This window comes from Paramisgurnus dabryanus, chromosome 11, assembly GCF_030506205.2.
Source record: "Paramisgurnus dabryanus chromosome 11, PD_genome_1.1, whole genome shotgun sequence".
In the NCBI taxonomy this organism is placed as follows: domain Eukaryota; kingdom Metazoa; phylum Chordata; class Actinopteri; order Cypriniformes; family Cobitidae; genus Paramisgurnus; species Paramisgurnus dabryanus.
In genome coordinates, this window is record NC_133347.1 from 8293693 (window position 1) to 8318465 (window position 24773).

At 36.0% G+C, this 24773-nt stretch overlaps 2 protein-coding genes across 5 annotated transcripts in view; both read left to right on the forward strand.

Annotated features, from left to right (window-relative positions):
• LOC135730484 (uncharacterized) overlaps window positions 1-11308 on the forward strand; it is a 32345-nt gene extending 21037 nt beyond the window's left edge. For 3 of the 4 annotated variants that reach the window (XM_065248453.2, XM_065248454.2, XM_065248455.2), the window contains 28 exons: window positions 259-312; window positions 490-543; window positions 645-752; window positions 845-898; window positions 975-1082; window positions 1177-1230; window positions 1335-1388; window positions 1611-1664; window positions 1739-1792; window positions 2133-2240; window positions 2650-2703; window positions 2797-2850; window positions 2934-2987; window positions 3211-3264; window positions 3406-3459; window positions 3988-4041; window positions 4140-4193; window positions 4272-4325; window positions 4408-4461; window positions 4579-4632; window positions 4712-4729; window positions 4927-4989; window positions 5145-5207; window positions 5879-6032; window positions 6331-6437; window positions 6553-6621; window positions 9051-9260; window positions 9434-11308. In XM_065248453.2, the coding sequence (XP_065104525.1) occupies window positions 259-312; window positions 490-543; window positions 645-752; window positions 845-898; window positions 975-1082; window positions 1177-1230; window positions 1335-1388; window positions 1611-1664; window positions 1739-1792; window positions 2133-2240; window positions 2650-2703; window positions 2797-2850; window positions 2934-2987; window positions 3211-3264; window positions 3406-3459; window positions 3988-4041; window positions 4140-4193; window positions 4272-4325; window positions 4408-4461; window positions 4579-4632; window positions 4712-4729; window positions 4927-4989; window positions 5145-5207; window positions 5879-6032; window positions 6331-6437; window positions 6553-6621; window positions 9051-9260; window positions 9434-9583 (2076 nt within the window). In that variant the 3' untranslated portion in view covers window positions 9584-11308. Of the gene's footprint in view, window positions 1-258; window positions 313-489; window positions 544-644; window positions 753-844; window positions 899-974; window positions 1083-1176; window positions 1231-1334; window positions 1389-1610; window positions 1665-1738; window positions 1793-2132; window positions 2241-2649; window positions 2704-2796; window positions 2851-2933; window positions 2988-3210; window positions 3265-3405; window positions 3460-3987; window positions 4042-4139; window positions 4194-4271; window positions 4326-4407; window positions 4462-4578; window positions 4633-4711; window positions 4730-4926; window positions 4990-5144; window positions 5212-5878; window positions 6033-6330; window positions 6438-6552; window positions 6622-9050; window positions 9261-9433 lie in introns of those variants that run through there. The other variant, XR_010525982.2, reaches the window with a different exon arrangement.
• A 595-nt stretch (window positions 11309-11903) lies between these two features.
• On the forward strand, window positions 11904-24630 carry soat1 (sterol O-acyltransferase 1). The gene is made up of 16 exons (XM_065248456.2): window positions 11904-12052; window positions 12457-12584; window positions 13614-13672; window positions 16100-16242; window positions 16333-16392; window positions 16607-16714; window positions 17743-18025; window positions 18728-18806; window positions 18876-18957; window positions 19968-20013; window positions 20313-20442; window positions 20577-20674; window positions 20778-20876; window positions 21393-21528; window positions 23161-23306; window positions 23403-24630. The coding sequence occupies exons 2-16, from the start codon at window positions 12464-12466 to the stop codon at window positions 23478-23480; spliced, it is 1668 nt and encodes a 555-aa protein (XP_065104528.1). The 5' UTR covers window positions 11904-12052; window positions 12457-12463; the 3' UTR covers window positions 23481-24630.
• Window positions 24631-24773: the final 143 nt, after the last annotated feature.

Consider the following 24773-nt stretch of genomic DNA (forward strand, 5'->3'; position numbering starts at 1 on the left):
AACATTTTTGTGATGAAATATGCAATTTCTGAATGCAGAAGTTTGCAGTCATAAAAACACCTGCAAAGCCTGAAAGAGATCAAGCCTCAGCCAAGAAAAAGTAACTCAAAAGTAACTAAAAAGTAACGAAGCATTACTTTCCATGACAACACAAGTAGTTACTTTTTTTGGGAGTAACTTAATATTGTAATGCATTACTTTTAAAAGTAACTTTCCCCAACACTAAAGACCTTTTCATTGTTCCTGTATTGTCTGTAGGGATTAAGAGGATCTGTTGGATCAGAAGGAGTTGCTGGTGTCGATGGTGAGGAGGTAGATTGCTTAGAAATTTTTATTATATCGATTTCTGTAAATCAATTACGTACAGTATGAGCTGATGGTATTCTTGCTCTCGATACAAAGATACTTCCTGTAACTTCTTCCAAATGTTTGGCTTGACTGTAACCACCATTTCATAGTATGCTAAAGATGAGTACTGCTTCACCTTAGGGCCCATTGGGGGGAATTGGGCCAATCGGAGAAGCGGGAATTAAAGGATTGCATGTAAGTACAGTATGCTTTGCTATTGTATCTCTTTTGCATACATTGTGTGAATGTTATGGGGTTTTATATAAATGATAAACAGGACAGTACTGTTGTTAAAGGGTGAGAAGGGTAAAGCAGAATCTCATGGTGATCAAGGCCCAAAGGGCTTCCAAGGAGAGATGGGAAATCTAGGAAAACCAGGACTAAAGGGACCAATAGGAAGAGATGTATGAAGATCTCGAATAAGTTGAATAACATTATTACTTGTCTGATTACATTAAATGATCAAACATGATGTTTTGTTTTATTGTTTTGTTAGGGTTTAAGTGGCTCTCCGGGGCATAAGGGAGACCCTGGATCCCCTGGTGAAAAAGTGAGTTTTTAAATGGAGTTTGTGCAGATGTTTGGGAGAAGTCAAACATATATATTATCATATTGTATCTGCTCAGGGTCAGTCGGGTGCCAGAGGTCGCTCGGGTTTGGCAGGAAGATATGGTCCGGGTGGGAACATGGGTAAATCTGGGGGAAAAGGCAACAAAGGTCTACATGGACTTATTGTGGGTACCACTGTATTAAACACAGTCAGTTTAACCAATAGTGATAGAGAAAATGAATACATCTGTATTTCTTATTTTTATTTGGATATTATAGGGTGATGCAGGAACAAATGGGCCTCAGGGTCCAAATGGTGCTCCTGGATTACCGGTAAATGTTTACCCATGCTGTTAATTTTTTGAAAAAATTCAGTATACTGTCCTGTATGTTTTTGAGGTATTTGCCTGAAGTACATACATTTTATCCCAATTTAGGGTTTACCCGGAAATAAAGGAGTTGTTGGACAAATAGGACGATTTGGGTCGAAAGTATGTTTAATTTCTTTTAAATGCTTTATTTGACCCATTTAAGATATAACATAATTCGTTGCCAAATCATATCATCTGCCATGATAAGTTAAATGAAAACATATTTTCCATGGACACGCTCAAAGCCTTTATTGTGACAATAGGATATGCTCTTGTGGTTTTCCTAAAACACAAAGTTTTCTGTTATTATAAAGGGAAGTGCTGTTGTTTTTGTCCCTGTAGGGAGAGACTGGAGATCAAGGGAATTCAGGGACTCCTGGGAGGACAGGACTAGTTGTAGGTTTTTATCTCTTAGGATTTATGCATTTTTACATATAAGCTGTCTGGCACATCAAGTCTATTGTTTACAGGGAGCTGCAGGTGTACGAGGAATGAAGGGAGAGTCTGGAGTACGAGGCAAACCGGTGAGGTCATACTTTACACCCAGACTTGTTTCCACACCCAAACTATGAAACAATGTTTCATCTAAAACCAAGGTTTGGCATTTAAAATACAGTTAAAGTTATGCAACAATATGCAAGATTATATATTAGAGAAAGGGAATCAACAGGGATCATCTGAGTCATTTAGTGTATATTTATTTAAAACTGTAAAGTCTTGCAGTCTTTTGCTTTTAATTGTTTCTCTTTCATCTGCATTAGATTTAAGTGCTCTGTGCAGTTATATTCATAAAATAAATTAAAACAAATGCATGAAAACATCAAAGTATTGTGAGATACCCAATTCATATATGCATGTGTTTAGGGGCCATTGGGTCATCCAGGATCTGTGGGTCCTCATGGAGTAAAGGGGAGACCAGGACCTTCTGGACCTCCAGGGGGAAAAGGAGACAAAGGTCAACAAGGACCAAAGGTCAGTGGGTCAATATAATACAAAGATCACATTTAAATTTCAGCACATTTTTAATAACATGGCATGTTACTTGTTCTTGGGATCTTTTGAGATTGTCAACATTCCATAAAATATGCAGCTGATTTAGATAAGAATGAAATTGTTAATAGGTTTTTTTTTCTTTTCAAATTTTATTTTCTCAATTTAAGTGAAAATGTAGGTTCATAACGCTTATTTTTGTAGGTATTATCAACTGAAGTAATTTTTTTCACCTTAAAATTTTCACCTAAAGTGAACAAAATTAAGCTGCTAAAACTTTTTTAAATGTTAACAATTAAAGTAATTAAGTAGATCTTACTTAGATCACTTTTTACAGTTTTAATACATTTTAATAAATATAAATGTGCATTTGTATTAACTTTCCTTACAGGGAACAGACGGTTTTTCTGGAAGAAAAGGAATTAAAGGTGTTGCAGGAAAGCCAGTGCGTCATACGTTTCAATACTAATTACAGTTTGTCATGCTTTGCCAACACCAACAAATAGGACAAAAATGCATATTGTTTCTTTTTCTTAAGGGACCTCAAGGCAATAAAGGGAAACTTGGCAATACTGGTCTCCGTGGAAAGCAAGCAAGTATCCCTATTGCAACCGTATTTCTAAATATTTGACTGATTATTTTGCCAAGCCTGACTATTTTTTCACACCATTTAAGGGACGCAGTGGAACAGATGGACTGCTGGGAGTTGTGGGAACTGAGGGAGATCCAGTAGGTATCTTTCAAGGCCTTATGAACATAATTCAGCTTTTTTTACTGTCTTGCTTATGTTTTGGAATCCATTACCATTATTCTATATATTACATACAATATATCTACAATTACATACAAATCGCCAAAGACTAGATTCATACCTTACAACTAGATTTTTATATTTTTTCTTAAGAAAATTTTAGTAGAGTGGTTCACTACCACTGTTTTCATTAACTTCCAGGGTGATATTGGATTTAGAGGACCTCCGGGTAGAGCAGGTGAACTGGGTATTGCTGTAAGTAAACATGATTTGCACAGACTGATTTATTATCATGCATGTGCTTAATATAATATATGACATTTTAATTTCTTATTCTTTATTGTCACAGAAATACAATTTTGGTTGTTTGACTATTTAAAATCCCCATATTTACAGGGTGCCCCGGGAATACCAGGTTTGCAAGGGAAGCAAGGACTTTCTGGACCAAAGGTAATCTTTACTAACTCTTAAACTCTAATGACTTTTTCCATGTTTAAGTGCTATAATTGGGTCCCCAGTACTTCTATCAACCCAGTAACTTAGTTTCTGTAAACCATTCTCTGCAAGCAAGTGAAAAATTAGGTGTTTGAAATTTGGCTCCCCTTGTGATGTCAGATGGGGATCTTATTGTAACAATACCGCCCCTTAATCTGCACTATCCAACCAGAGAGAGAGAAAATAATTGACAGCACAATTGAGTTTCAATTTCAACAAACCACCATTATGGAAATTAGTGTTTGCATTTCATCAGCTCATTTGCATTTTAAAGGACACACCCAAAATGGCAAATTTTTGCTCGCACCTACAAAGTGGCAATTTTAACATGTTATAATCAATTATCTATATGGTATTTTGAGCTAACACTTCACACATGTACTCTGGGGACACCAAAGATTTATTTGACATCTTAAAAAAGTCCTGTGAAATGTCCCCTTTAAAGGAATAGTTTATTAATAGTTTATTGTCTTTTCACCACAGGGCCTTATAGGATTGAAAGGTAAACCCGGACCCAATGGGCCTGTAGGGCCAAAGGTACGGTTGTGACAGTGGCTATCAAATCAAAGACTTTTACCTTTCAAGTTTTACTTCTGGATAGCTTTGGGACTGATTCACCTTATTCATCTTTATAGGGACTTTTAGGACTTACAGGTGAAAAGGGAGATGTTGGTCAGAAAGGACCACAGGTTTCACCTTATTCACATTACTTTAGTCACGAATACAATATAATTCAATTGCCTTAACGTGATCATTATGATCTACAGGGCTCTACTGGTATCATAGGATTGCAAGGGCCTGTTGGTCCACCAGGAAACAAAGTGAGTTCAAATTAATCAGTAAGATTGTAAGAGTCTGCTTTTACTTTTGTATCACATATGAATCCATTTATACATATTCCAGGGAAAACAAGGCGCTCCAGGGCACAAGGGCCAACCTGGGCCCAAAGGCATACAGGTAAATAACAGCCTGCAGTATTGTGCATTGTGTAGTAAATTTTCTTTAAAACAATATATTGTAAATAAAAAAACTATTCAGTAAAAATTACTTATGTTTTATAAATGTTGCTTGCAGGGTGAACCTGGTTCTCGTGGTCCTCCTGGTGGTCCAGGATCCCATGGTTTATCTGTATGTGCTGCACATTAACGTTGTTTATAATCTTAAGAATGATGTCAGAGATCAAACTGATTCTTATTTTGCTCCACAGGGTCCTTCTGGAAAGAAGGTGTGTGCTCGCATGAGTAATTATGTCATTTTTAATCTGTATGGTATAGCTCTTGTTATCTTTAACCTGTATATGAACCAGGTAGGTACTGATTTAAATCACGGTCATCGTTATCTGACATGTACTTCTTGAAAGACTATACATATGACTCAGACATTGCGTAAATCGGATTTTATAATGAACGTTCATATCAACAGGGTTCAAAAGGTGTTATGGGATTACCAGGTAGAAAAGGCGTGAAAGGTCAGCGAGGACAACCTGTAAGTCAGACATTTTTACCGCATGTCACTTTAGGTTATAATGTCTCACTTGTATTTTAAATAAAAATACATTTTATGAAACATTTCATGCAGAATGTTGACTATGAAGTCGACTACAGAATAATGTGGTTATATTTTGTTTATCTCTTTACAAGGGGACACCAGGCATTGGCCAGAAGACACCAAGGGAACATATTCCACCAAGAGGATCACAAAATGTTGGTACAAACTGAAGCAATCAGCCTTGGGTTGTTCAGAATTAAAACACATTTTAGCAAGACAATTGTAATTGTTAAAAAAGTGTCAGGAAGAGATAAATCATTTCCAGGCAATTAACAGATGGTTTCAGCAGTAACAACATAAACAAGTGGCTTTCGTGGTCAACACGTAACTTCTGGTAAACTCTGCTAAGAATAAATAACAACAAAGTACTTTAAACGTAGTTTATTTATATAACAACCAAAATAAACAACACATAGATTAACTAGGAAAGCAAAACATTTGTTATTTTCGATGAGGTATTTATTCAAGAGTTCAGTTTAGCAACTAGTCAGACCATTAAAAGATGAAACTGGAAGTAAAGTTCGGACCACACGCGTCTCACGTCACCGCACGTGCGTCCGATGAAACCGGCTATATCAGTATATTAAAGATTACAGTATCTCTATCAGCTCTAAAGATAAACTTTTACAAGTCATATTCATTTGAATGAATGGAAAAAGTACATGATGACCCTATAGTGGTGCACAGCCATCTGTTTACACACGATGTTTAAGAAACGTGGCGCCTCTATGGCTTCACCGCCAAGGTTAATAGATCTAACTTTTATCTCTAATACATTTCTCTCTTACATATGATTCAGATTTTATATTATTGTGTCTCTTTGCAGAAAGCAACAATGTTCTCCAGAAAGCCTCGCTTTGATGAGAATGATCAAGAGAATGAGGAAGATAGCAGTGCACACAGCTGGTCTCTGGGTACTAAAAACAACCCTGCGACAACCTGCAGAGAGCTGAGTCTCATCCACCATCCTCTGAAAGACGGTGAGAATGATGTCCTGTCACACTGAACATGATTCAGATTTAAAAACGCATGCCCAGGGTCTGAAATGTTGTAATCGAAGCATCGAGCAATATCATGTTTTCTGTTTGTGTCTGGTCTGCAGTGGCATTATTACAGTGTTTTGTTTAAGCCTTTACATCTGTATTTGCAAACTAGGTTAAAGTACAGAAGCTACAGTATGTTTTCTGGCTTTACTCTGAGGATGTCATCCTGATACATTGTTTTCTTGAACTTTGTGCCCCTTAAGTAAGGTCTTTTACTGTGGTATTTTATTTATAGGTCATTACTACATTGATCCTAACCAAGGATGTCCAGCTGATGCTCTGCGTGTCTTCTGTAATTTTACCGCTGGTGGTGTTACCTGTGTGTCTCCTGTCCAGTCTAATGTAAGAAGTCAATCAAACTCCCTTGGTTATTCTGACACATGTAAAAAAAAATTTGCTTTACCATCTGTGAGAAAACAAAATGCATATGTTTTTTTACTACATTTGTTGTCTTAAGATTTCAGGAATAAGGCCGTCGGTGGACGGATCTAAGAAGTGGTTTAGTGAACTTCAAAGAGGCTTTAGGGTAAATGCACTAGACTGTTTTGTCTAAACTGAATTGTCTGTCATAATTAGGGTTGCAAAATTTGGGTAACTTTCCATGGGAATTAACAGGAACATATGTGAATTAACAGGAATATATGGGAATTAATGGGAATAAACTGGGAATTTGAAAAAAAATGCACAAACTTAAATGTAGTTAAAAAATAATATGGTTTAAAAGAACAAGATTTAATGCAATTTTAGTTGAATTTCTGCCCTGCACATTCCTCAGTCACATGACCATTGAGGCCACACCCCTTGCATGTATCTGCATTCTTCCATAAGATGCACAAATGTTTTCTTGAAGCAAGTAAATCATGTAAGTTAGCACTATTTCATACAAAAAAGTGTATAAGGCGCTATCATGTATCTTAAGCTGTTGTGCTCTTTCTTTTACATTCTGCTAGCCAGTTTTCTGTTATCATACAGAATTACTGTACCACCCAATTACTAATTTTAATATTTAACTATTTTTATTTTATGTTTTTAAAAGAAGTCTCTTATAATTCTCAAGCCTGCATTTATTTAATCAAAAATCCTTCATAAATCATTAATATTAGAATGATTTCTGAAGGATTTTTGATTAAAAAATCCATGGCTTGATGAGTGTAAGTATCAGAATTCTTCAAACTTTGTATTATCTTCACTGAAAAAAATGATTCATTCAATTTACTCAATTTTTTAAGGTGCAATTAATTTATTTAAGCTACATTGTTTTTCTTTTTTTAATGTAGTTTAAATAAATTGATTGCGACCACTTACCTTAAAGGGATATTTCGGCCAAAAATGATATTAAACCCATGATTTACTCACCCCCAAGCTGTCCGAGTTGCATATGTCCATCGTTTTTCAGACAAACACATTTTCGGATATTTTAGAAAATGTTTTAGATCTTTCAGTTGATTAAATGTAATGTTACGGGGTCCACGACCTTCAAGTCCAAAAAAAGTGCATCATCCTTCACAAATTAAATCCAAACGGCTCCAGGATGATAAACAAAGGTCTTCTGAGGGTAATCCGCGCGGTGTTGTTGTAGGAATATCCATATTTAAAACTTTATTAACGAAAATAACTACCTTCCGGTAGCGCCGCCATCTTAGACTCCTCTGTATTCAGGAGAGAGTATTAGCGTAGTGTACGCACTTTTCTTAGTGATGTATGACAAATTCTGAGGGCGGGGGCACAGAGCAGCAGCAGAGTAGCCTCCGTAGGCTGCGTAAGCTCTCATCCTGAATGCGGACGCGACTACGATGGCAGCGCTACCGGAAGGTAGCTATTTTGTTTATAAAGTTTTAAATATGGATATTTCTACAACAACACTGCACAGATTACCCTCAGAAGACCTTTGTTTATCATCCTGGAGCCGTTTGGATTTATTTTGTGAAGGATGGACGCACTTTTTTTGGACTTGAAGGTCGTGGACCCCGTAACATTACATTTAATCAACTGAAAGATCTAAAACATTTTCTAAAATATCCGAAAATGTGTTTGTCTAAAAAAACGATGGACATATGCAACTCGGACAGCTTGGGGGTGAGTAAATCATGGGTTTAATATCATTTTTGGCCGAACTATCCCTTTATAAAAATTGAGTAAATTGAATGAATTTTTTCAGTGTTGCATGCATGTCTGCTTATGACCAACCAAAATGTTTATTTATCTTATATAGTTTATATAAATTTTCCAAAATGTCCACATAATTCCTAGCCTGGTTAGCCAGACCTACATCAAGATGTAAGGTCTGGCAACTCTTCACACAAACGGCTCAATGCAAGGGGCGGGATATAAGGTTGTCCCTCAAAATGCCTCTGCACGCAATAGGATAGCGCTATGACGGATCAGAGCAACGAAGAAGGTGACGTAGTTACCGTAACCAGTCGGCAAAACTCCAAACACATCTTTCTTGCTTAAAAAGGACTTCAGTAGGGTTATTTGCTCTTCTCTCAAAGAAAAACATAAGTCTAAGTCCTCCAGAGTCGCGGCCAAAGCCGCTTCAAAAGATAGCTGTTCGCCAGCAGCAGCAGCCATTCTCTGTTTTCAAGTAGGAACCGTTGCAGCTCTGTCGTCATCATGTTAAGCCCGCCCCACAGACGCTACACACGATGTGATTGGCCTGACCAAATTTAGGTTTTTGGACCGGTTAAGTGTATTGTGAGTGCCTAGACTAAACCCTGGCAGCAAATATATTTTGCGGCCGCTAGGGTGCGTCTAGATTTCTAGGCTACATAATTCCCATAAATTCTCTCAAGGTTCAAATTTGGAATATTTCCAAAATTCCCCAGATTAAGTTCCCATGGAAAGTTACCAGAAACTTTCTACCCCTTTGCAACTAGTCCTAATGCACTTTGTTGGTAAATACTCAGATGATGTAAATTGTATTTGTCCTTATCTATTGATTGGTGTGTTTCACAGTTTGAGTACAAGGATCTAGATGTAGTCCAACTGCGATTTCTGGTCTTACACAGCAACTCAGCCACACAAAGCATCAAGTTGTTGTGTCCCAAAGATCACAGGATCACCGCTGAACACGGTGGTCAAATCAAGAAGATGTTACACTTACGCGGAGACTCCAATGAGGAAATTGATCCATCCCACATCATCATATCAAAACATGACTGTGAGGTATAAAGCAGTCTATTGTAGGCATGATATTAGTGCAAAAATGAGTATATCTTTGTTCCCCAAGACAGTTAGTCTCATATTTTTTGACAGTAACAGCTGTGGTAAATAAGAAGCATCAAAAAATACATCATTAGAACATAATTGTATTAAAACTTGTTGCCTTTTCTTTGCAGGTAGTGATGCAGGTGAGAACTGTGTGTAATTCGGAGCTCCACAGGGGAGACATGACACCTCTTCCAATAAGAGATGTTTCTGTAGAAGTCACAGGAGAGAACTGGGAGAAAGATGTAAGCATTGTTCTGGGACCTTTATGCTTTTTATAGTCTTTTTCCATAATAGACGACACTCATAGAGCAAACATGAGGAATGTGCATTGAAATGATTGTGTGTGTTTACATTACGGTCATGGATATCCTGAACAAACACAATGTTCTTTATGTTTATTATGGCATTCTAATAAATTTGTTATACATTGAAAGTGGTTCACTCGTTTTGTGAAACGAGAATGTCAGGTATTTAGTCTTGTGTGTCAATTGGTTGTATTTATGATATTCATGTGTTATTTGTGAACCTGTCTGTGAAAACCAGGGTAAAATCTCCCTTATAATCTAATTATGAGATTAGGAGCATCAAAGTTTGATTTCACATTGGTTTCACATAGGTTTCAATCTTTGACATGGCCTTACTCAGACTGTAGTAAAGATATCATGATTATATTTTACAGAATGTTCTTTACATTATGTAGGATGAGAAAACAGTAAATCACATAAAAATTACCTTTGCTGGGTTTTTACACTGGATCTCAGTTATGCAAGATTGTATTGGAATCGCATACAAAATAATTTTTTTTTTTTTTGCATAATGTATGTGTGTGTATTGTGTGTCATTTTTATGTATTTTTAACCACACACACATTCATGTAATAATTTTAGATTTTTTTTTATTTATATATCACTTTTTACATTTGTGTGGTGTGTGTGTGTGCGTGCGTGCGTGTGTGTGTGTGTGTGTACACACTCATATATTATGCCAAAATCCCTTTTATTTTGTATCGATTAATCGCGATTAATCTTTGCCCAGCACTAAAGATGTATTTTTAGATTTTTTTTATTTATACATCACTTTTTACATTTATATATAATATAGAATATATATAAATACATACGTGTGTGTGTGTGTGTGTGTGTGTGTGTGTGTGTGTGTGTGTGTGTGTGTGTGTGTGTGTGTGTGTGTGTGTGTGTGTGTGTGTGTGTGTGTGTGTGTTGTGTATTTATATATACATAATAATTACACACAGCACACATTCATATATTATGGCAAAATCCCTTTTATTTTGTATCGATTAATCGCGATTAATCTTTGCCCAGCACTAAAGCTGTATTTTTAGATTTTTTTTATTTATATATAACTTTTTACATTTATATATAATATAGAATAAATATAAATACAAACATGAATGTGTGTGTGTGTGTGCGTGCGTGCGTGCGTGCGTGTGTGTGTGTGTTTTGTGTATTTATATATACATAATAATTACACACAGCACACACTCATATATTATGCCAAAATCCCTTTTATTTTGTATCGATTAATCGCGATTAATCTTTGCCCAGCACTAAAGATGTATTTTTAGATTTTTTTTTATTTATATATAACTTTTTACATTTATATATAATATAGAATAAATATAAATACATACATGAATGTGTGTGTGTGTGCGTGCGTGCGTGCGTGCGTGTGTGTGTGTGTGAATTTATATATACATAATAATTACACACAGCACACACTCCTATATTATGCCAAAATCACTTTTATTTTGTATCGATTAATCGCGATTAATCTTTGCCCAGCACTAAAGCTGTATTTTTAAAATGCTGTTTTTTTGGCAGTCTGCAAAAATTCTTTTAAAAACAAAACTGATATAAAATATTAAATGAGCATTGGTATTTTATTTATGTTTCACTATTTTGTTTCTTCTAAGAAATGTATAATGTAAAAATACCCCTGTTGTATTTTGCCACCTTTGTCAATACTGCAATAAACAAACCATGAATCACAAAAAATCAATTCTTATTCATTTTTAAAAACCAGAAAATATTTCTAATGTTTTGTGGGTAAATGAGGCATCACTTAACACACACATTTGTAGTCTTTATTGTCTCTTAACATTGTCACAGCCATTTCAAATGAACACTAGCAAAAGCACAGATTTCAAACAAAATACACTTACAAACAAAGCTTTAATCTCATAATGATGATTAAAACTCCCAGGCACACAAATTGTTACGTTAAGCTGTTATGTTAACACCACAATACATTTCTCGATATTTCATAAATATGACAAATATCATCAAACTAGATTTTCAAGACTTACAACTATAAAGCAAGAATTTCTAGTTTATTCTCACTTATAATGTCAACATAAAACTAGCCTTATACGTCACAGTTTTACTATAATATACCATGTGAATGTTTTTATCCCACATTTCAAATATGACAAAAATGAGATAATCGATTATTATTGAATAAATCAGCAACATTGTAGCCAATTATTGATTCTGCGCTCTTTAAGCTCATTTACATACTCGAAGCAATTAGGCCAATCAGATTGTGTTCTGGAACAGACTCCGCCCACCCGGCAGAGGAAGGCGCTTGTTGTTTCAGACGGCTGCTGCTGTCACGTTTAACTCATTCAATCACACAATAAGGGGAGTGTTTGTATTTACTGGATATTTACTGTCCTCAAAACCTCAACTATCTGTCAAACACGGACGTATTTTGGAGGAAAACAGGAAGTAAGTCGTATTACTGTTTTTTGTCTTACCTAAAATATACGTCAACTAAGATTTCCTGGTTAGTGAACGCATGTCACTAGATTATTTGACTATAATATATATTTGACCATTGCACATGTTAATTCCAAATGCCGAAGAAAGCATCAAGCATCAAATTTTCTCATTAGAAGTATACAGCACAGTGTTTTTGTGTTTATATGTTACGTTTCTTATAGGTGAATGCCTGTTGCTATTTGTAAAAGTATTCACATACAGTAATTCCCATGAATCTATTTTCATGTTGTGATCCATAAGTTAAAGCAATTATGTTTTACATAACTACTTTTTAGGTCAGTTAGTTGAAATAAGTACTGTCTATTTTTTAAGTTGAAATTGGTAAAAAATGATCATTGTTTTGGATTCAGGGTCATTATGGTGAATGAGGGGAAAGGTGGCCCGTGGAGCCGCAAAGCTTCACAAAAGTCTCCATCATCAGAGCAGGACAGCAGAGGGTCCGAAAGAGCCACAGGAGAGTCCCCCTGTCCCAGTAATGGTAAGAGGAAATCTTCTCTTATGGTCATTAAAGAAGTTAAAAGTAATTGAATATGTTTAAATCTATTTTCAAATATTATTATTTTATTTCATTTTGAAGTGGAACTTCAAATTGTGTTATTAAAGGGTCAGGCTTATTCTGTGAGGTCTATTTTAGGGCATTGAACTTTCACCCCTGCAATTATGCCTGTTTACCCTGAATGATTGCTCAACTTGTGAATAACACCAATTAGTCATTTGTGTTAGATGTCATTATATGGCTTTGACAAAATATTTTTCTTAGAATAGTTTCGGATGTAAATAGACTTGGATCTAAATAGATAAACCGTAACTTTAGTAACATTATGATACGTCCTTGTTACAAATACAACTTATTGTAATCTCCTCTTTCCTCATGGTTGTCCTGTAATGGATGCAAGCATTCTGATTGCATTATGTTGGATTAGTTAAATATTAGTTGTGAGTCAAAAGTCAGCAGTGCTATAGTACACTCTAAAAAACAAACGGTGCTATATAGCACCAAAACAGTTGCTTTGGATCGTAACGATAGAAGAACCATTTTTAGTGCCATATAGCACCGGTGAAGAACCAGTGAAGCACCAGTGAAGCACCAGTGAAGCACCTGTGTAGAACCATATAGTGCTATGTAGAACCATATGTGGTGCTATATGGCCCCTATATGGTTCTACACTGGTGCTTCACTGGTGCTTCACTGGTTCTTCACCGGTGCTATATGGCACTAAAATGGTTCTTCTATCGTTACGATCCAAAGCAATTGTTTTGGTGCTATATAGCACCGTTTGTTTTTTTAGAGTGTACAACATGACCTTTATCTAACTGTATTTAGATGTGATTACACAGATTAGGATGGAACACCCATTTGTTAGGGCGTATTGTTTTATATGAATGAAAATAAAAATAAAAATCACTGTCTGTTATTGTTTACAATGTGTGGGGTCGTGTGCATTGCATATGTTGCATATCAATATTTTTCAAACAGGTTCTCATAAATATTAATGTCTTCTTTCAGGACCTGTGGAAGTGGAGCAGATTATAAGCAGGAAACTACAGTTGAAGAAGAAAGCTGAGGTACAAAAATACAGATTTTAAAGAGATTTATATTTTTTATTGAATCGCTGTCATGATAAGTTTTGCAACACTAAATGTTTGTCCTGCTTTGTGCTGGTTTATCTGAAGAGATAGATACTGTCAAATCTCATTCATCAGTTAATCTTGTCAGATGGCCTTTATCAGAGATTTTGCTTTCGAGCACAGTCTCTGTTAATGTTTAAAGGATTAGTCAATTTTCTTAAAAAAAATCCAGATAATTTACTCACCACCATGTCATCCAAAATGTTGATGTCTTTCTTTGTTCGGTCGAGAAGAAACTATGTTTTTTGAGAAAAACATTCCAGGATTTTTCTCATTTGAATGGACCCCAACACTTAACAGTTTTAATGCAGTTTAAAATTCCAGTTTCAAAGGACTCTTAACGATCTCATACTAGGCATAAGGGTATTATGTAGCAAAATGATTGTCATTTTTGGCAAGAAAAATAAAAAATATGCACTTTTAAACCACAACTTCTCGTCTTCCTCCGGTCCTGTGATGCGCCAGCGCGACTTCATGTAATTGCGTAACGAAGTGGAAAGGTCACGTGTTATATATATGAAACGCACATTTGCGGACCATTTTAAACAACACACTAATTAGTATCATTCGACATACAACAACGTCGGAACGGTCCTCTTTCTCCACACTTGTAAACACTGGGGTGTAGTTTCGCATACATCATCCGTGACCTCGTGATGTGATGACGTATTGCTTGAGGTCGCGCTGGCGTGTCACACAACCGGAGGAAGACGAGAATTTGTGGTTTAAAAGTGTCTATTTTTCATTTTTCTTGCCAAAAATGACAATCGTTTCGCTAGATAAGACCCTTGTGCCTCGTTTGAGATCATTTATAGTCCTTTGAAACTGCAATTTTAAACTGCATTAAAACTGTTAAGTGTTGGGGTCCATTAAAGTCCATTAAAATGAGAAAAATCCTGGAATTTTTTCCTCAAAAAACTTAATTCTTCTCGACTGAACAAAGAAAGACATCAACATTTTGGTTGACGTGGTGGTGAGGAAATTATCTGGATTTTATTTTAAGAAAATGGACTAATCCTTTAAAACATCTGAGTAATTTTCATGATCAATGACAAATAATCATGTCGGATATTGAAGAAATCTTCAAAAATCTTGATAAAAATGCAAAAATTAAAAAAATGTTACATTGAAAGTCTTTGAATTGTCAAAAGTAATCCCAAAAACATTATGGGGCAGACAGGGTTTATCTTCAGCCAGGATTTGGCCTTACAAAGCAACATTACTGTTGTGCATTTTGAGACAAAACAATGGCACTGATATATTTTTAAGGTCACATATTATGGCCTTTTTACAAGATGTAATATAAGTCTCAGGTGTGTTTAGAATGTGTCTGTGAAGTTTCAGCTCAAAATACCCCACAGATCATTTATTATAGCATGTCCAAAATGCCCTTATTTGAGTGGGAGCAAAGGTGCGCTGTTTTAATGTCTGTACCTTTAAATGCAAATGAGCTACAACTCCTCACTTCCTTACAAACATACAGTCGCTTTCAGTTTAAATAGATCTGAATAATACAGTCTGAGACAATAGTATCTAGTGGACAGAGTACAACTTGCTGAGGGTGGAAATTATGGTAATGCAGGACTGTAAGTAGGCGGGGCATCATCAATGTGACCTCACATTGAGGTCACAAATATATTTTTTAATTACAAATATTATATCTTATTATTAAAATTTAATAAATATTATAATTTTCTTGGGGTTAGGTAAATGCAGGTAAATTCAGACAACAATTTTTTTACATCTTAAGAAATCAAGAAGAGATCATACAGTGGTTCATACCTTAAAGTAAAGGATCATGCAATGAAAACTGAGTCAGGAAAACTGGGACTATCTTTACTTTGTTTATAACAGATCAACTTATATCCCTGCATTGAGAAAGTGCTTGTACAGGAAGTCTAGCTAGATAAAAAAAGGATGTGGTTTCTCAGCCGGAGTCTCATGAGGATCTTTAGCAACAAACTGGAAAAATATGACGTCCTTGTGTGTGACGCTTCAAAGTACAATCTGTCAAATTCATCATAAACTTCTACTGTACATACACTGCACTCACTAAAATCAAATATACTTTTCAAAGACTTTTACATACTTTAAATGTAAATCCAGGTCTTTTACACAAGGCAAAAGAAGTATTGCATCTTTAGTATGGTTAAATGTATAGGTAAGATTAAAGGTCACGTTCTTCCTGATCCCATTTTTTAACTTTAATTAGTGTGTAATGTTGCTATACTGAGATAATAACTGTAAGTCGCTTTGGATAAAACCATAATGCATAAAAATGAAAAAAGTTGTTACAAGTTAATGGTTGGTGGGTACTTTGTGACATATTTATCAGATCCTAACCTATCGTTGCTGTTTTTTCAGCATTTGAAGGCTGATCTGATGCGTCAGTTTGACACTCAGGTTAATGAGTTTATGGACAATCTGATTGAGGAGTCTGCCGGTCTGAGTTCATCCAATGTCAACACAGTCTTTCATCTGTCAGATAAGGAGAGAAGTAAACACAGGTACTGAAATCTCTCAGTAGCACAGCTGACTTTATAGCTCAGCTATGCTCTTTGTAAATCTCTTTAATCTTCCTCTCTCTGGCCCCGCAGGCACCCGCAAACATCTCAGAGCCAAAGCAAGCAGTTTGTGATTCGACGATCACTTTTAGAGTAAGTCATACTGATAAGAGTCTGTACTAAAATATAAGTGAAATCCAAGATTTGTTTCTAAAATATGACATGGATTTAATTTGATCAGCTGACCTTTAAAAAAATCCCCTTTTGTAATAATATTATTTATGGATGGAAATGTGATTTGGCGCATCTGTTTATGTACTGCATATGAATATTTAAATGCTTATCAAACCATGTTTTTGTTCTGCAGTGATCTGTTCGAGGTGAACCACATCCGTACCATCTATCACATGTTTATTGCTCTTCTCCTCCTCTTCATCTTCAGCACTCTCATCGTGGACTTCATCGATCAGGGCAGGTCAGAACAGTTATTATCTAACCAAACATTGTGATGGTTAGTTAGGTGAGACCTGACTGAGTCAGGTGTGATAAGGGTTTCAGTTTAATTATGTCCCACTTGTTTCTCTTAAAGGATTAGTCCATTTTCTTTAAAAAAATCCAGATAATTTACTCACCACCATGTCATCCAAAATTTTGATGTCTTTCTTTGTCCAGTCGAGAAGAAATTATGTTTTTTGAGGAAAACATTCCAGGATTTTTCTCATTTTAATGGACTTTAATGGACCCCAACACGTAACACTTTTAATGCAGTTTAAATTTTTTTTTTAAAGTTTAAAAAGTTGCCACCTAGTGGATAATAGCGGTATTGCGGAAAGACGGAAAAACTCGTCATTGGCGGGGAAGCGTTTTCTCTTGATTGACGACATATCTCGTCAATGGCGGGGAAAGAGTTAATATGGTCCGTTTCATATATGTAACACGTGCCCTTTCGACGTCATTATGCAAATACGTGAGGTCACGCTGGCGCCTCACAGGACCGGAGATAGACGAGAAGTGGTGGATTAAAAGTGCATATTTTTTATTTTTCTTGTCAAAAATTACAATCGTTACGCTAGATAAGACCCTTATGCCTCATTTGGGATCGTTTAGAGTCCTTTGAAACTGCAATTTTAAACTGCATTAAAACTGTTAAGTGTTGGGGTCCATTAAAGTCCATTAAAATGAGAAAAATCCTGGAATGTTTCCCTCAAAAAACATAATTTCTTCTCGACTGAACAAAGAAAGACATCAACATTTTAGATGAAATGGTGGTGAGTAAATTATCTGGATTTTGTTTTAAGAAAATTGAATAATCTTTTAACAAGTGCTGAGCTATCACTGCCTCATGTATTTATTCATTTTAATTTTATGTATGGTTTTTATAGCACTAACCAAAATAACACAATTTTGCTTCACACAAACATTTTAGCAGAAATACGAGACATAGGAAAAAAGCATTGCACTTTTTATTTATGTCACTGTTGTATTCTGTCCTGCTTGCTTTAGATTGGTGCTCGAGTTTGACTTGTTGGTGTATGCATTTGGCCAGTTCCCTCTAGTGGTTGTCACATGGATGTGTATGTTCCTTTCTGCCCTTGTGGTTCCTTTTGTACTGTTGAGTGGCTGGGCCAGCGTCTACACGACATCAAACCATGGAACCCTGTGGACGGTATTGGCTGGCTTCGTTCTGCTGCTCTATCAGGGGCTGTGTTTGGGATTGATGCCCACATATGTGGTGCTGAAAAACAGCCTTCCCCCTGCATCATGCTTCATTCTCATTCTAGAGCAGGTACTCCGTCACCATGGCAACAGGTGCTTTTATTTGCTCTGTTTGCCACATTGTGCGTCTGTATTTTCCATGGAGATGTTTATGTAAATTTGTTCTTATTAGTATCTAGAAAAGCAAATTATACGTGAAGATTTTAGTTATAATTTTACTGATAAACTGATTAAAGGTGTAAAGAATAAGCTTGATTTCAAATGTTTACAAGTGGATTTATTTGTGTTATTAAAGGGATAGTTCACCCAAAAATGAAAATTATGTCATCATTTACTCACTCTTATGTTGTTACAAACCTGTATAAATTTCTTTGTTCTGACTAACACGAAGGAAGATATTTTGAGGAATGTTTGGGGGACCCCATTCACTTTCATAGTAAGGTAAAATAATACTATGGAAGTGAAAGGGGTCCACCACAGGTTGGTTACAAACATTCCTCAAAATATCTTCCTTCGTGTTAGTCAGAACAAAGAAATTTATACAGGTTTGTAACAACATAAGAGTGAGTAAATGATGACATAATTTTTATTTTTGGGTGAATTATCCCTTTAAAGCAATTGCTCAGTAACTCAGGCATGTTTGTGCTATGAATCATTTATTACAGAACAGTTAAAGAAAAGGCTCACCATACTTTGAAATAGGAACCTAGCAATGCAATAGTAAACATAATTCAAATTATTTCATTGATAAAAATGTAATTGTTGTAAACAGGTTAGATTTATAATGAAGACTCACTCCTTCATCCGAGAAAATGTGCCAAGAGTACTGTCCTCAGAACGAAACAAAACAGGTAAGATCTTCAATTAGATGCCATAAGATCAAATAAATAAACACTTACAATCTCTTTTTATTTTTGCAGATTTAGTAGCTGTGCCTCATCTAAACCAGTACATTTATTTTCTGTTTGCCCCCACCCTAATATACAGAGACAACTATCCAAGGTAAGATCTTAAATCTGCTGGTCTTAAAGGGGACAGTTCAAAAGAGGACTTTTTTAAGATGTAAAATAAATCTTTGGTGTCCCCAGTGTACATATGTGAAATTTTAGTTCAAAATACCATATAGATAATTTAAGATAGCATGTTAAAATTGCCACTTTATAGATGTGTGCAAAAATGTGCCATTTTTGGGTGTCTCACCTTAAAATGCAAATGATCTGATCTCTGTACTAAATGGCAGTGCCGTGGTTGGATAGTGCAGATTAGATTATTTTTGACATCACAAGGGGAGACAAATTTCGATGACCTATTTTTTCACATGCTTGCAGAGAATGGTTTACCAAAATTAAGTTACTGGGTTAATCTTTTTTACATTTTCTAGGTTGATAGAAGCACTGGGGACCCAATGATAGCGCTTAAACATGGAAAAGTCAGATTTTCATGATATGTCCCCTTTAAGAATATTAAATATATATTTTAGATGTCTATTTAATTAGATTTTATTTTTGGAGTTCTTTATTATATTAATTATATAAAGTTAACATGAAATGCTTTTTGCAACACCAGCAAACACAAAGTCATTATATTTTAGATCACAGGTTTATAACAGGGGGTTCATGGTGATATTTGTGGGTGTTTGAATTCAAAATACTTTTTGGAAAAATTAAATCAGGGATCAACAAAAATTCATTAATAAGCTAATAATAGAAATGACAAAAACTTGATAAAAATTTCCCCATTAAAATCTATTCAGTAAATGTAAAATGTTATGTAGTATGTTAATAGTATGTATCTGTATATACAATCTGTATCTGTAATGTCACCATCATAACAAAAGTATGTAAATCCAGTCTTAGTTTGATATATGTAGGCCTAGTCCTGAAGACCTCTTTTTCTGATGAAAAATTATGAATATAAACATATTTATGTTTGGAAAGATACCTAAACATACATTATATTGGGTCCATTTTGATTTCATCTTCATGTTAAGAGAACCTGTTTTGTTCTTGTAGAAATCCATATATACGGTGGGGCTATGTGGCTACAAAGTTCGCACAGGTTTGCCCTTTAAAAGCATTCATTTTTCAAATAAGGCTGTAATTAACACTTTTTAAATAAGTGACCCAGTCTGTAAAAACCCAGCTAAAGTCATTTTACTGTTTCCTACATAAAATCATCCTACGTAATGTAAATAACATTGTGTGAAAATATAACCTTAATATCTTTAGTATTGACTGAGTAAAGTCATGTTAAGATTAAAATCAAAATATGAGACTTTAGCCTGGATTTCACAAACAGGGTCACACATATTATATATTAAAATACATTCTTAATATAATGTTTTTCTGTCATTCTAGGTTCTGGGTTGTTTGTTTTATGCCTATTATGTATTTGTGCGGCTGTGCATTCCTCAGTTTCATAACATCAGCATGCAACTCTTTGACCTGAGGGTCATGGTGTTGTGTGTCTTCAACTCTATATTGCCAGGTACACCGTTACCACATTTAACTTGCGTTCCTTCCTACAATTTTCAGATGTCATAGAAAAGTTTGTGGATTAATATGAGAGTATATAAAAAGAAAACAGAAAATGAAGATGTTTGTGTGATGTGATTTCTGCAGGTGTACTGGTTCTCTTTCTGGCTTTCTTTGCCTTTTTACACTGCTGGCTCAATGCATTTGCAGAGATGCTACGATTTGGAGACAGAATGTTTTATAAGGTGTGACGCATTCATATTATCTTTGCTTTTATTTAGAGCAATAGATGTGTTGAATTATGTTCCTATTACGTGAGTGGTTGCTGAAAATATGCTTTTCCTTTAGGATTGGTGGAACTCCACTTCATTCGCCAACTATTACCGTACTTGGAATGTTGTAGTACACGACTGGTTGTATTACTATGTTTACAGGGACTTCCTGTGGGTAAGTCATCTGATGAAAATGTATGTACAGTACTGTATCTGTTAGTTAGTTGTACTGATCAATCACCTGATATCTGTTCAATCCCGGGGTCAATTTATAAAGCGTGCGTACGCACAAAATGGGGCTGGAAACATGCATACACCAGTTCCCACGCAAAGGTTGTGATCTATAAAAAATAAGAACTTAATGGCAGAATGGGCTTGCAGGGTGGGATCTGAGGATGATTCATGTACGCACACTTGCAGGTGATCTGTGATTTATAAAGGAAACATTACAAGTTTTAATATTTGTTGACGTATGCAATTTTTGGCTTTTGTGTGTACGTAGACTTTTAGTAAGGATCCCATGCACACGTTTTATAGATGCGACCCCAGGTATCAAGTAATCAACTGGGAATTAATTTGTTCATGTGTGAGAGTCTTCCTGTGCTGTGCTTGTTATTTTCATTGTCAAATCAAATTCATTTTGATAAAATCTTACATCAAGCTAACCAAACCAAATCTTCCACTTCTGCAGATGACACAGAAGCGTTTCCGGGCAGCGGCCATGTTGCTCGTCTTCACGGTGTCTGCTGTAGTACACGAGTATGTACTGGCCATCTGTTTTGGCTTTTTCTACCCTGTCCTGTTCTGCATCTTCATGTGCTTCGGAAGTAAGAACCTCACTCACTAAAAGAAATTGACATATATCACAGCTAGCCAAATAGTCTAAACCATTTTAAAGTTGTTTACTGGTCTCAAGTGGTTAGTTTACAGTAGCTAGTGCAAAATAGAGCAGCTTTACCAGTTGGGCCAGACTGGAAACTACCTAACCACCTTAGGGGCCGATCACACCGAACACAGTAAATGGCTTTTTTGGGCACTTCAAAGACATGAAGTGCGGCGTGGCTTTTTTTGTTGCTAGGCAACCACCAAGACAGCTGTCCTGTCAATCAAAAATTATAGTGTGAGTGCTCTTTTGCTATTAACTGTAAACTTTTCCCCTCGGAGCGCTCCTTTAAAAATGGGTGGTGCGGTCAAAACGTTCGCTGCTGATAAACAGTGTGCATAACGCCTTATAGAAAATCATTCAAAATAAATAAACCCGTTCTGTGGGATCGGCCCCTTATGCTGCGTTCACACAAAACGCGAATAGAGCGTTAAATTCGCGTCTACCTTGTCTAGTTTGCAACTTGAACATTTTGAATGCATTCACGCGTCTAGAGCGAAATAGACGAGCGTAAAAAGCAAGCATTTGAAGCGAATTTGACGCACGTTCGAGGCGAAATCTGCTTCTTGTGGGAGGGGCAAGTGCTAGGCGGTTGTCTGTTTGCAAGATGCCTGATGCCTCCGGAGGCGTTCCCAGTTTGGCGAGTTTCATCATTTCCTGTCTTTATAGAAATATGAACTCATGTCATATAACTCTGAGTGACTGCTCACTGACAATATCAGTTGTTCCTCCATGTTGAATAAATGACTCCGGGCAGGCCTGCCACCACAGCTGCAAGCAGGCTTCGGTTGGTTAACGCAACGCGAATTGACGCTAAAGTAAAAAATTTTCAACTCGGGCGTCAAATTCGTGAACTAGAGGCAAATTTGCGTCTACCGTGCTAAATGCTTCATTCGAGTCGCGAGACGTGCGTAAATGCGTCTTTACATTGACTTAACATTGAAATCATTTGCGCCATACGCTCTATTCGTGTTTGGTGTGAACGCAGCATTAGGGTGTTTTATTTCCAGCATTTCCAGCAAATTTTAAGGTACAGGGTACTTACCTTTTTCATCACTTGTCAATACCAGTGGCCGGTGACTTTTCTTCCGAGGGGCGTGAATTCAAAATATGTTTTGAAATGTCATGTGTGTTGCTCGTCATGTTAAAATATGTGTTTGTTGCATCATGTGAACCATGTGCATCATGCATCTTGTCAAAATACGTGCCTGCTGCACATGCGTAGAAGGGGTTTATGATAAAGAAGACGCTCATGTTCACAAAATACTCGCAAGACATTAACTTTGATTACTCTGATTACACATGAGAATATCTGGCACACACTAGGGTCTCTTTTATCATAAACCCTTTAGACGCACCTGCAGCAGGCACTTATTTTGACAAGACACATAATGCACATGGTTCACATGACGCGCCGAACACATACTTTGAAATGACGAGCCACACCCATGACGGGCTACATACATGTTGTGAAGAGCTTCGCATCGTGCGCCCTCGAAAAAGAAGTCACCGGCCGCCACTGGATTCAAAAATCTGTACTTCACTCTTATTTGTCTCTCTTGATGTTTTCTCCCAGTGGTGTTTAACTTTGTCCTTCATGACCGGAGAAAAGGGCCAATCTGGAATGTAGTTATGTGGACGTCACTGTTCTTGGGTCAGGGAGTTCTCACCTGCCTTTACTCTCAGGAGTGGTACGCACAACGTTACTGCCCTATAAAAGAGGTAAACAATTTGCTGGCGTCTAATGGGTGAGGAATTACTTGTTTTGGATGTATTCATTTATTGTGTATATTTATGCTTTCCTTTTCATTCCTACAGCCCTCTTTTATTGACTTGCTGAAGCCACGATCCTGGACGTGTTATCCACAGTCTAACACTGCTGTGGATGCTAACTAAGCCACACCCCCAGCCAATTAAACGGGATATTAATTGGAGAAAAGGAGAGGAGGTCAACCTGTTCTTGAGTTGTTTAAAACATTGCACAAAGACCAAAATCAAAGTGACTATTTTATTGTACACAGAGGCCTAGGCTATTTTATGTGTTGAGATCTGAATTAACAATATTTTTGTAAGTTAACAATGTCCCTCATGAATATTTAATGGTTCGACACTTTGTTATGATTATGATCATGAGCTGGCTGAAATGGATTGTATTTTTAAAGCATTTGTGATATTATTAGGTTGAGGTCACATTATCTCTCAAGTCATATCACTGTATTCTTATAATTTGATATTGGTGTTAAATATTGAAAGAATACAATGTATATTAATGCGGAAGACAATACTGAGGTTATAGATGAGATGTTAGCCTTTTGACTGGTTTTGACTTGAACTACACAACATTTTGCAACGTAAACAAAGCTGCTAAAACTCTAGCAGATTCCTATTTTATTCCATACTGCCGTGAAGCACAAACATTGTCTTTCAAATGACCTTGGAGATTTTGATGGAGGGAATGCCATTTTAAAGAGCAGAAGTATTTTTAAAGTGTCAATGATATTTACTTTGGTCATTTTAAAGTTTGATGAGTTTAACAAGCCTGGTGAAATATTTCTGTATACTTATTTATTGCACAGTAGGATATGATGTATTTCTACTTGTTGAGGTGTTGCAGCTGGCTGCACTCAAGTAATCTATGTTTTTACACTACTTGTCTTGGACCATACAGGGGTTTCACTAAATTTGTTGTCATCTAAGACGTTTGAATGTCATTTGTTAATGCAATGGTTTTCGAGTAAATATTTTTTCCAGTTACAAGGTAAAAACATTTCTGAAATACTGCGTGACTGTAATACCTGTGATGACCGGCAGGTGGTGATAGAGAATTGAATGTAAGGAGTGTGTCTGTAATGGTATTTACCTTTCCTAAATGGCACGGGTTATGTAAATACTTTATTATAATTTACAGAATAGTCTATTGTAATTTTTGTGACAAAACGTATCAATGTTTTCTAACAGATGCCATATTTTCTAAACCTGGGGACTGTTTTGAAATGTTTCATGCACAACATGCCTATAAAAGACAAATAAACACAATTTAACGGAATAGTTTATTATGTTTTTTTTTTGTGCATTACATGATTGCCACAAAATGCAATGCATCACAGATTGAGCGCCACCACATGTTTAATAAATGTTCATAAGGTTTTGAGGAACAAATCAATTTGTATTTTTGGTAATAAAGTAGGT